This window comes from Neodothiora populina (assembly GCF_041146345.1).
Source record: "Neodothiora populina strain CPC 39397 chromosome Unknown canker_contig_15, whole genome shotgun sequence".
Classification (NCBI taxonomy): Eukaryota; Fungi; Ascomycota; class Dothideomycetes; order Dothideales; family Dothioraceae; genus Neodothiora; species Neodothiora populina.
The window spans coordinates 1,121,497-1,133,481 of NW_027191413.1; the positions used below are offsets into that span (position 1 = coordinate 1,121,497).

The 11,985-nt window shown below is 51.5% G+C and overlaps 4 protein-coding genes across 6 annotated transcripts; 2 read left to right on the forward strand and 2 right to left on the reverse strand.

The window, feature by feature from the left end:
• Positions 1 to 973: 973 nt before the first annotated feature.
• On the reverse strand, positions 974 to 2,104 carry AAFC00_002740 (uncharacterized protein; the record flags this gene model as incomplete). Its single annotated transcript, XM_069342100.1, has 3 exons — positions 974 to 1,078; positions 1,138 to 1,505; positions 1,567 to 2,104. The coding sequence occupies 3 exons, from the start codon at positions 2,102 to 2,104 to the stop codon at positions 974 to 976; spliced, it is 1,011 nt and encodes a 336-aa protein (XP_069198606.1).
• Positions 2,105 to 3,655: 1,551 nt separating this feature from the next.
• On the forward strand, positions 3,656 to 5,325 carry AAFC00_002741 (uncharacterized protein; the record flags this gene model as incomplete). Its single annotated transcript, XM_069342101.1, has 3 exons — positions 3,656 to 3,860; positions 3,965 to 5,222; positions 5,301 to 5,325. The coding sequence occupies 3 exons, from the start codon at positions 3,656 to 3,658 to the stop codon at positions 5,323 to 5,325; spliced, it is 1,488 nt and encodes a 495-aa protein (XP_069198607.1).
• A 4,161-nt stretch (positions 5,326 to 9,486) lies between these two features.
• AAFC00_002742 (uncharacterized protein) lies at positions 9,487 to 10,587 on the forward strand (the record flags this gene model as incomplete). Its single annotated transcript, XM_069342102.1, has 2 exons — positions 9,487 to 10,296; positions 10,363 to 10,587. The coding sequence occupies 2 exons, from the start codon at positions 9,487 to 9,489 to the stop codon at positions 10,585 to 10,587; spliced, it is 1,035 nt and encodes a 344-aa protein (XP_069198608.1).
• A 435-nt stretch (positions 10,588 to 11,022) lies between these two features.
• AAFC00_002743 (uncharacterized protein) lies at positions 11,023 to 11,924 on the reverse strand (the record flags this gene model as incomplete). Of its 3 annotated transcripts, none has more annotated exons than XM_069342103.1 (2): positions 11,023 to 11,104; positions 11,179 to 11,924. In XM_069342103.1, 2 exons carry the CDS (start codon positions 11,922 to 11,924, stop codon positions 11,023 to 11,025), a joined length of 828 nt encoding a protein of 275 aa, XP_069198609.1. The 3 variants fall into 3 exon arrangements, with proteins under 3 accessions (XP_069198609.1, XP_069198611.1, XP_069198610.1); XM_069342104.1 differs by having other exon boundaries at positions 11,179 to 11,864; XM_069348634.1 differs by having other exon boundaries at positions 11,179 to 11,771.
• Between the last annotated feature and the right edge of the window lie 61 nt (positions 11,925 to 11,985).

Here is an 11,985-nt window from a genome sequence, read left to right on the forward strand (position 1 = left end):
TGGCATGTGGGATGTTGTTCGATACAGATATCATAATCACGAGACATCCTGCCATAATGGGAATGACGCTCGGTCCAGATAAGCCATAGCTCTGTTTGAGTCGAGAAGCAACAACACAGAAGAGAGATCGTGTCTAGGCAGGATGAAAACCAATTCGTTGTGGAAGCTTGGATACCTACAAGTCGAATCACTTCTGGCCTTTGCGTCGCTGACTTGGCTGCTCGCTTGCCCAACACTGCTCCGCCCGTGCCCTCGCCACCACTGTGCCGCTCTATTCAGCACAGTCAAAAAGACAATATTGTAGAATAAGCAAGATAGCAGAAAAGGAAAAAATACAATTCGCTGAAAAGTCTCAATGTGTTCGCACGCGGACCAGCACAATGCTTGGCACCCAATAAAGACCCAGAGTGATGTGGGGGCGCTTGTGTGATGCGCCCCTTGCCAGATCCATTCTTCGGGATGAAGCCGCTCGGTATTTGCGAGATGAGCTTGAGAAGGTGTGTATGCATCCCCCAAGTACCACCCTATTTTACGCCAGTCCCGGAGATTATAAGAAAAATGTGGTATTGAATGCTCCAGCTCCAGTGACCAGTGACCAAACAGACAGCAAGAAAAGAAAAAACAGTTTGTATCAACTCCCCCAACCTATCCGTAGCCGGTCTGTATGCGAGCCGAAGAGTCTGAACAAAGGAAAATTGTAAATATTGTGATGGAGCCAATTGCCCAGTCGCTGTGAGGCAGATCTTCTGGATCTTTAGAAATGGTGAGAAAAGGGAAAGCCGTGGAGTTTTCTTTGGTCATGTGCGGCCGTTGAAACATGTCCTCGTGGATTTCTCAGACGGGTATAGTATGGTGAGAAAGTCGGTAGTGGGCGTTCGCCTGTGGTTGTGCTGGATGTGGCGCTTGTGGCGGATTGTCCGCGACCCGTGCAATGTTCGGCATAAGCCTGCGGGATCAATGATTGTGAGTCCGATCAACAACCGACGGACTGATAGAGCAGGAGCGGCTCGCCGACGTGCTCAATCTCGGGAATCGTGCATCGGAGATCGAAGGCTTTGGACAGGACGATCTTGAAGATCTAGTTGGCACGTGTGTCAGTGGAAAAAAGTGGTATATGGACAAAAGAACAAGGCATACCTTTTGGACGTTGATGCTGTGGCTGGTACTGCTGAAGATGAGACTGGCCTTCATGGCCTTTGCGAAACGCTTGGCTTGCAGGCTGATCTCTTCCTGCTCCTCTCTGGGGAAGTTGACGAAGTGATCATATTTGGTGCCGACAAGAAAAGGGATGGCGGTCTTGTTGAAGCCTCTGCCTTGTCTGTACCATTCCTTGATGGAATTGAGTGTGCTCTTCCGGGTGAGGTCAAACATGAAAAGGATGGCAACTGCGTCGTTGCATACAAGAGGGAGCATATTGACGAATTCGCGTTGGCCACCTAAATCCCAAATTGAGAAGGTGATTTCGGTGTTGCGGATGCTGATGGTCTTTTCCATGAAATTCACACCTGCGACGAGCTATTAGCATCAAAGAGTGCAGAAACAGTCGTCGCTGAAGGCACAACTTACCCAAGGTCTGGATGTAGTCTTCATCCCAACTGCCTTCGACGTATTTGACCATCAGACTGGTCTTTCCAATCTGCGCGTCGCCGACCATGCCAACCTTGATGACGACGCTTGCATTCTTCTGCGCCTGTTGCCGCTGCCCCTGGCCTTGTTGTGGCTGCTGTTGTTGCTGCTCGTAGTCGCTGTTCTGCCGGCTCAGTCTAGAGCTGGGGCGGGAAGAATGTTGTTCGCCATAGCGAGGCCTGTCCTCGACACCTGAATCGGGAGAGAAGTTCTTGCGATGATGTGATTCGGGGGTGTTATCCGCCGAATACGAGGCATATGCGCTGCGGGAGAAGCCAGTGTCTGAATATGAGGTCTGCGGTCGCTCGCCGTACTGTGATTGCGAATGATTACTCTGGACTTCGACGTTCGGTAGAGCCTGGACGGTGTCGGCGGTGATGGTCTGCATGCTGGCCTCATCGGGCGATGGGGATGGATTGCTGACGTGCTCGTGGTTGGCGGCGCCGGGATCGAGTTGAGCCTCATATGTCTCGTCCATTGTGGGGACGGGGTCGATGGTAGGATGTGGGATTGTGTCTGATGCTGTGGGCCAGGTGGGCTAGATGGGCTAGATGAACCAGATGAACCAGATGTGGTTTGTGGCTGTTCTCGGGAGTGGTGAGTAAGGTAGCGCGGTCTCAAACGATGGAAATAGCAATGGAGTGGAGTTGTTGATGGAAACGCGGCCGGCAATCGGAGTTGTTGTTATTGTTGTCTAGCTTTCCCGGACAAGAAGCAGCGGCAGTTGGTGGGGGAGAGGGAAAGAGGATGAGGGGAAAGCAAGGAACACGAACGAAAAGAGAGAGAGAGAGAGAGAGCAAGGCAGAGCAGAGCAAGGCAAAGGTAAAGTTACGGACTCGTCTGCAGGAGACAGGGAGACGCGACGGGGAATTTGACTTTGGACTTTCACGCTTGACAGGGACGGGACAGGACAGGACAGGACAGGACAGGGGATCGTCTACCACAAAAAAAGAGGTCGAGCAGCCGGAGCTGAAATACTCGTGTAGAGGACAATACAAGTACGTGACGTGACGAGCTGAACGAGGACGGGACGCCCAAAGCTTCAACCTCTTTCTCGCTGTTCTAATCGCCGGTGGTGGTATTGCCGCTGTGTTTCAAATCATCATTCCATCGATGTGATGGGTAATGAATAAATATGCAACGAGAGCTCCTCTTTAGATTAAGCCACTTGACTTGTGCGAGCACGAGGCCGTGGCGTATTGATTTCAAATATATAGATGATGGAAGCAGCCCCTCCGCACCGCACGATTGACAGATCGACGGAGCAGACTCCCTGGCGGTTCTGCTTCCAATGTGGAGATATGCAGCAGCGGACTGGCTGTTATCGTTCGCCCTGTGTTTACTGGTATACACATGCCACTCCACCTCCAGCTCTTGTCCGACTGCCAAGACCTGCTTGCACACAGCAAGTGCAACGACAATGTAGCAGCTCTATGCATGCGAGCAATGTCGAAGATCGGGGATAGCGCAAAGTCTAAGGTGACATTTGTGGTTCACGGATCCGATCCTGAGCCACAGGCGTTTGGCTCTCTTAGTTCTCTTAGTTCTCTTAGTTCTCTTCGCCGTCTCCACTCATTGATCCACAGGCTATTGGAATCGGGAGATCAGGATGCAGGAATGCAGCCAGTGTGCACAGGCACAGGCATAAGCATGAGCATACCTTATTCTGACCGGTCGTCGTGGGTCCAACCCTTGCCGTGACCCAGCGGTGCATTTATACAAGTACAGTACCACAAGTATACTGTACTGTACATGTATTTACGGAGGTACACGCAAGGTGCAGGTGAAGGTGGGATGGACACCTTATCTTACCAAGCCTCAGCCCTACACTGACTCGACTGATCTTTTCTCTCGGTGCGATAAGATAAGATGCGCGAAGTTGCATCAGCCCAGCCGAGCGTTCGTCACCACCAAGATTTTCCCCAATACATTTTTTTTATTCTGTCCTCGACGACAGTCCAACGTCCATAACCAAACCCCATCCTTTTTTTTCTTTCTTGTTTGATACCCCATATTCACGACCCAAATCATGAGCAAGAGACCGGCGGAATACGAGTCGGACGAAGAGGTTCGCGCCCTCAAGGCCGGCCAGAGACCTGCAAACGCCGCAGAGGACGATGGACAAGAGTTCGAAGATGAGTTCGAGGATGAATTCGAGAGCGAAGACGAGATCTTCGAGGCCGGTGTAGATGGCAGACCGGACGAGGAACGTGAAGCCGAGGAGAGAGAGAATGGTTCGTTTCCTCCAAGCAAGCTTTCTCGTAGCAGAAGCCCTCTTAGCAAAGCGCCTCGAGCAGCTTCCACATGACAGACACTGACCCTGACTCCCTCGAAACAGAAATGCAGGTGGACCAAGACACATTCATTCCGGGAAGACACAAGCTCGATGCTGGTCAGACGCTGGCTCCCGATCTCTCCACATACGAAATGCTACACACGCTAGAGGCACCCTGGCCGTGTCTCTCCTTCGACATTGTCAAAGATCAACTGGGCGACAATCGCAAGTCCTACCCAGCAACAGTCTACGCAGTGGCCGGAACTCAAGCCGCCAGCGACCGCGCAAAAGAGAACCAGATCATGGTCATGAAGATGAGCAGTCTCAGCCGTATGGACCGCGGCGAAGAGTCCGAGGACGAGGAAGAGGACGACGACGAAGACGAGAACTCAGATCCCATCCTCGAGACGAAATCAATCCCGCTCACATCAACAACTAACCGCATTCGCGTGCATCAATCACCGCAAGCGTCTTCGTCTGCTCCTCCCACCACTCTCAGTGCTGCCATGACCGAGTCCGGTGATGTGCTGGTCCACGACGTTACCCCTCATCTCACCTCCTTCGATGTGCCCGGCACCGTCATCACTCCTCAACAGAACAAGCCTGCCTGCACAATTCGCGCCCATAAGAAAATGGAGGGTTATGCGCTGGACTGGTCTCCCCTGTTCCCTGCCGGTAAACTCGTCACCGGCGACGTCTCCGGCAAGATCTTCGCCACCACTCGCACCGAGGGCGGCGGCTTCGTCACCGACACCAACCCCTTCACCGGCCACACAAGCTCTGTCGAAGAGCTCCAGTGGTCTCCTTCAGAACGCAATGTCTTCGCCTCGGCTTCTGCTGATGGCACTGTCAAGATCTGGGACGCCCGATCCAAGTCACGGAAAGCCGCTGTTAGTGTGCAGGTCAGCAACACCGATGTCAACGTCCTGTCGTGGTCAAAGCAGACCTCTCACCTGCTAGCGTCCGGACACGAAGACGGAGAATGGGCGGTGTGGGATCTGCGACAGTGGAAGCCTACCACCGGCACCGCTTCGAGCAAGCACACCCCGGTGGCCAACTTCAAGTTCCACAAGGAGCAAATCACTTCGGTCGAATGGCACCCCACAGATGACTCCATCGTCTCTGTATGTGCTGGCGACAACACCCTCACCCTCTGGGACTTGGCAGTCGAGCTCGATGACGAGGAGAGCAGAGACACCGCTGGCGTCAGCGACGTCCCGCCCCAGTTGCTCTTTGTCCACTACATGGACCAAGTCAAGGAGGCACACTGGCATCCCCAGATCCCGGGAGCGCTGATGGCCACCGGTGGCAGTGGTTTTGGGTATGTACAGGTCTTCAAAGTTTCTGCCTATCGGTGGGAGCATCGCGCTTTGAGGCAAGGGTTGCTGACTTTTTATAGTGTGTTCAAAACGATTAGTGTCTAGATGTGTGTATCTATATATACCCTTTGCTATATGTCCATGCACACTTTTTTTTTGTCTCTCTCGAGTCTTGACATTCCCTGGTCACTGCAAATGCTGTATATCAGGCAAGGCGAGAACGGCACCATATAGAGGTGTTCATCTTCGTAAGTTCCTTCCATGTTTGGGTTTTCTGACACAACAGCTACCCCTCCTTGACGAGCAAAGACACTCACAAAAAGGGAAAGAGCGAGTCCACCCATCAAACAGAATAGCTAGCAAAAGCAAAAAGAATTGGACTGCGACAGGCGAGGTTCGAACTCACGATCTCTGCTTGGTCCCTTCTCTCGAGCTCATGGCCGGCGGTTGGGGTTGGCAGCCCCTGACCATTGAGCCCGGATAAAGATTGGCTGGGAGAGCAGCGTCTTAACCACTAGACTACTGTCGCTTTTCTGATACAATCTCTACGTCTCTGATCCATTATATGCTATACTGACTCCCATCACCATGTGACAGGACTTGCACTTTCATGACAGTCCAGCAAAGTACGGGTACCTGCATCTTCACTTTAAGTGAACGCCTCTATATATTTAGATCTGACAAATCCCATAATCTCACAGATCGCGTACCTGCATATGCGTGTGCCTGTACAACATGCACACTTTTTATCCCACCATTACCTCTCACCATCTAATAACCCACCATGCCTTTTCTTTATATATATGGCTGGAGGGATACAAGGCGAGAGAATAGCAAACAACTCAACAAACTCCAGCTCCTGACAGCATCTCTGACAAATCTTTGTTTCAGAAGTCGGAGGTCTTTGAAGGCTGGTGTACAGACTGTTCTTGCTGCAAATGCTGTGACTTGGTGGTTCGTCGCTGCATTTTTTTGTATGTTGTGAGTCAGGCTGGAAGTTGTAGCTAAGTCTGAATTCCGAGTTTTCTTATGCATCATCTTTCTTCGAAGTGACGGCCATCAAGTATGTTTGCCTTTGCCGTGTTCATCGTCGCTATGGTCTCCTTGTTTTATTACACCTAAACACAGCCTCTTCTTGCTATACCGTCTGTGGTCACACCAGCAAGGCCTCGATTACCAAACAACATGTGATTTCCATGCTGTCCCTTGTCAAACCCGCTCACTTCAGTATGGCTTTCTTTCTCCAATGATTCAGGACTCGCTGTTGTGACAGTGCAGTCATGCAGGCTAAACATAGCGATGGACAATTGCAGGTCCTCCCCTTTCTTCACACAGGTATCGATGCATCAGGGAAATCTCAACACGCTGGCATTTGCTGGACATGTGGTGTAGTACAATGGGGCTCTTGCAATCCTCAAGGCAATTGAGAGTCGGGCACGAGGAAGGCATATGACAATTCATGGACTATGGATATTCCTGGATTTCATGATCAAACAAGAGTGGGTATATCAGTCTCTCTTTCCTTTTCGCCAGAGAGCCATTCTCATACCCATCTTCAATAAAGGGAATCAAGAAAGCTACCTATTTCTTCACGAAAGTGATCTAAGAACCACTCGCCTAGCTCCTCCTCATTCTTCTCACCACCATCTATTCAACCGACGAAGACTTCCAATTCCCCCTATCTTCAACTCCCACTCGAACCCATCCCACCCCCTCCCCCTCAATCCAAATCCCCTCAACCCAAAAAACAAAGAACAGAAGACGAAAAAACAAAATGTGCACCATAACCCAACACATCCACACCTGCGGCCACAGCCAAACCCACTTCTACGACTGCGACCCGGCCAAACAACAGCAACAACAACGCTACAGAAACGCCTCCGAGGGGGGCGCGGCAGAGGGAGCAGAGAAGGAACTGGACGAGGACAAGGAGAAGGGGGAGTCACTACTTGTCCAAGGTACAGATGGGTGCCTGTGACTAGAAGGGAGACGGGGGTTTGCCTCAGGTGTTTGGTTGCTGCGATGGGGTATTAGGTGGTGGACTGGACATGGAAGGGGAGCTTGATGTCTTCTGCTTTTTTGGTATTTCACTTCTGGTGGATGTCGCGAGGATGGAATAGGTAAGGAGGGGTTGGCCTAGGATGGAAGTGATACAGGGGAGATGGGTGTATGAGTTCCTAAATCCCTTCTGAGGATTTTCCTGGTGCTTTGCCTGTGAACCTTGCGTATATCAAGTGAATCATGGTTTTGATGGGGAGGCGAGCAAATATTTGGTGGTTTGGTCTAAGTATAATAGAGTGTCTGTTATGCCTAAATAACACGGCTCCTCTATTCTACATTTTACATCCGTCCTCTATCTCTACTTTGCATTAGTACTCCAGTTAAGGCTAAGATTATAGGTTAACTCCTCAAAGCGGTCCTTCTTCTCATCCTATACACTATCCCCAAGTAAGACATTACAAAAGCAGAACCAAGCCTTTAGATCCAAACCCCTCCCGGCAACACAATGTCTCAACGAATACCATAATCCACAAATACTGCAACCACAGTCTGCCAAGACGTGACCTCTTCGTGTTATATTCCAGAGACAAGCGCAGGGTATGATTATCCGTTGCACCGTCAGTCTGGCTCGAGAACAGCTGGTCATGATCGCCAATGCAGAAAATTCCAGAAGGTGACGTACCGAAGTTGGTGTTTCGAGGAACACGGCCGCCATCCGACAACCCCCACAGACATAGCCTTGCGCGACGCAATTGAAACGACACTACAAGCAAAGAAACCCAGGTGCCCACTGCCACGTAGTCAAGTCATGTCTGCTGCGAACGAGACATATGCAAGGGGAACGTACGGAGCCAAGGACAGCGTGGGAGACGAAAAGGGAGAGTCAGGAACACAGCGCCAGTTGAGTTTTCATGCAGGAGCACGTAGGGTTGTACGAAGTGGCGCAGCGATTGGACCTGGGTCATGGAGACTCGACAAAACATGAAATCAGCAAACACAATCATTTCAAATCCAGGAATAGACGTCTGAGATCGACGACGACGTTTGTCCCATGATGCGAAATGGGACGGAAAACTGCTATTAAAGCGTCGTGTCCGACCGAGAGAAAAGAGGTTCAGCTAAAAGATCTCTGTGAACATCATCATTTCAGCCATGTGTCACCAAATCCCGGTCGTCTATACTCGATGCAACCACATCCAGAACGCATATCGCAATTGTGCTCGCGGATGCGGACACTACCACCCGGGCAAGGCAGATTTTGTCGACGGCGAATGTTCACAATGTCAATTCGCACGCATACATAATGTGCTGCAGAGAGTTGATGGCAGAGACACCTCACACACCGGACGACCTGCACCTGTCGAGCCTTCCGCTGGGGCATCCGGGCCGACAGACCCGATTTCTGGCACTTGTCGAGAAGATCCAGGAAGTGTTGGAGGGAAGAAGAACCGCAAGGGCCGCAGGGGACGATAAAGTCACGGGTGCCAGCGTTGTTCCTGCTGTGTTCAGTCGAGAAAGCGTGGGGCTGATACAACACCACCACTACCACGAGCCACGGCAATTCATTGTGTGTGCTGTGTCATTGATAGTGGTAGGAAGGGGCTGAATGGGTTGAATGCAAGTGAAGGTGGTTCCACGACCGACAAATGGAAGGACCATTTTCATCTCTTCACTGACTTGGATTCTGAAGACACGAATGGTAGAGTCGAGATCATAGTCCAAGTGCAATGGCAGCAGCAGAGCCAAGTTCCTGGATCTTGCATTTATCGGTGTGTCGCAGTACTATATAAAGCTGCCTTCTGTGACCAAGGTACCTACCCCATACGGCAGAAGGAGATGGCGGGCTTGGCATTAGGGATCGGGCGCGGGAAAGACGAATGCCAAGCATCTGGTTGCCCCCCGGGAAGAGGGTTGAGGTTGATTCCCGGAATAGAAACACGATTTTGATGCAAACACGGACTTGTGCATTGAGAGAAGAGTATCTGGTGGCAGATCTTACGCCATCGTTGAATAATACAGAGAGATCTTTCCCAAGACACTGCACTGACACTGTCACTCGCTATACACACATACGCCTGACTGGCACTCGTTCGCTTTGCTGTCCCCGCAGAGCATCCCCCTCGGCTCATATCGCCTGACCGACGACCCGGGACACGACCACACAATACACACAGTCTCTCGCTCAAGAGCATCGCCCGTACAAAGCCGCAGTAGCGGGACTCGAACCTGAAAAGACCAAGACCCCACAAAGAAAGAAGAAAAACCATGGGCTTCGGAGACTTCGACACGATATGCAGAAAGGCAGCACTCCCCGTGTGCACCCTCGTGGGCCCAACGAACCCCTTGACGGGCCAACCAGGCATCATCGCAGAATGCTACAGTAGAACCATCGACGTGGCCAACACTCTGATTTTCCAGGGCGCGACTGGAATCGCCCACATCTGCGCCTTGATCATGACCGTCATCATGATCATCCACGTGCGTGGCAAATTCACCGCCGTCGGCCGCAAGGAAATCACCACCTTCTTCTACTTTTACTTCTTGCTCACCATCGCTTCGCTGCTGCTCGACTGCGGCGTCGTGCCTCCGGGCTCCGGCGCATATCCTTATTTCGTCGCCATCCAGAACGGCCTCACCTCCGCCATGTGCATCTGTCTCATGATCAACGGCTTCGTCGGCTTTCAGCTCTACGAGGACGGCACCACTCTGTCCGTCTGGCTGCTGCGCGTCTGCACCGCCATCATGTTCGTCATCACCTTCCTCGTGAGTCTGGCCACTTTCAAGAGCTGGGGCGCATGCAGCCCGACTCAGACCACCGGGCTCTTTGTTGTTCTGTACATCCTCAGCGCAATCTACATGTTTGTCTATGTCGTCATGCAGGTCCTGCTCGTCATCGGCACTCTGCAGGACCGCTGGCCTCTGGGCCACATCGCTTGGGGCGTTTTCTTCCTCGTTGTCGGCCAGCTGCTGCTCTACGTCTTCAACCCGGAGATCTGCGACAGCATCAAGCACTACATGGACGGAACCCTGTTCGCCGCCATCTGTAATCTGTTTGCCGTAATGATGGTCTACAAGGTACTTGCTTGACTCGCCCCCTGCCCCCTTACCTTCCAAGATGTCAGACTAATGAACAGGAAACAGTACTGGGACTCGATAACCAAAGAAGACCTCGAGTTCTCCGTCGGCACTAAGCCCAACAACTGGGACCTCAAACAGAAATACCTCGACGAGGAAGACGAGAAGCGAAACACCATGTACATGCAGTACAACGACAGCGCAGACTATAATGGCGGCGGTGGATATGCTAGCAGCATGTACCATGCGCCGCCGAGGCGTACTTCTGTGCATGGCAGTTTTAGTCATTGAGTTCTTTATCTTTTTTTTTCCTTTCTTCTTTGAATTAGTGGAAGGTATCAAAGCACAAAGTATGCAAGGATGAGAAAGAAGAGACCCTGGTTGATTGGGTGGATGGACAGTCGATGGTTGGTAGAGTCGGCAACGTGTGTAATGATTCCTGTTTTCTCTCCTGCATTTAGCGCTTCCCTTTTTTCTCAAGCCGGCCTCACAATTTCTGTGTATTAGGGCGCCTTGATATAGTCTATCCTAGTAGCTGACCACGTGGCTGCTAACATGTACATATAAGAATAAAATTACTCGATTACGATAACACAATTACGAAAGGTCGACGATTCGTCGGTGTCCAAGCTAATCTAGGCCAACGACAAAGCATAGCCTTGTATCAAAGTGATATGCTTGCTGTCACATGCTTCGAATCAACCCGCAGATTCATGACGTTAAACCTCACGCACCAGCGCGCTTGGCCTTCTTCTGCTTGTAATGCTCCTTGCCCTGACGGAACACGACGGTGGCTGCATGCAGAAGTCTAAAGAAGCGAGTGTCAGCCTGAACGATCTAGAAAACGAAACCAAGAGCAAGAAACAGAGGCAAGAAACTCACGTGCTGAAAATGGCGAGTCCAAAAGTACCCCAAGGCAAATTACACGCGGTCTTTCCGAACGTCTGTCTATTAATCTCGGTACCAAGGAACCCGTCTCTAGTCCTGCTGCAAGGCGCGCTATCGCCGCCATGCTTCGGACTGGTCAGGACCGCCACCGCAATGAAAGCGCCTACGAAGGAAAGATCCAACACCACGAGCAGCCAGGTTATGATGTTGGATTTGGCGGCCGTGTGGTGCATGCAGAAGCGCATGAGCATCAGGAGAAGCGTGTATACCACTGCGGCGGCCAGGATACCCTCGATTGCGCCGCTGGCGTGGGATAATGTCTTGGTCAGACGCAGGACTTTGGCGATGCGGATGCTGAAGAGGATGAGAGATATGAAGGACGAGAGGAATTGCAGGACGCGCATAAGGCGCTGGAAAAGAGCTGAGTAGCGGATGCGGTTGAAGATGGATGGGCGCTTTGAGTTGCCGTGCGCATCGGTATCGGTGGCTCCATAGTCGCTGCGCTGCTTCTCGTTGTTGGCATCCATATTGTTGACATCCTTATGGTTGGCATTCATGTGGTTGGAGTTCATGTGGTCGGGATTCATGTGGTTGGCATCCGTATGGCGCCCACCTGCCGTGTCTCTTGTGTTGGTTGTTGTGCCAGCCAATGGATGATTCGAGCTCTCCGAAGGCCTCATGTTGTCGTATTCTAGGAAGGTTGGTGCCTCGCTGGCTACTGACTCTCTGGGTTGGATCATATCAAAGGTAGAGTGTAATTGTTATGCAACACGTGCGCTCTCAGGTCGATGCAGGTTTAGA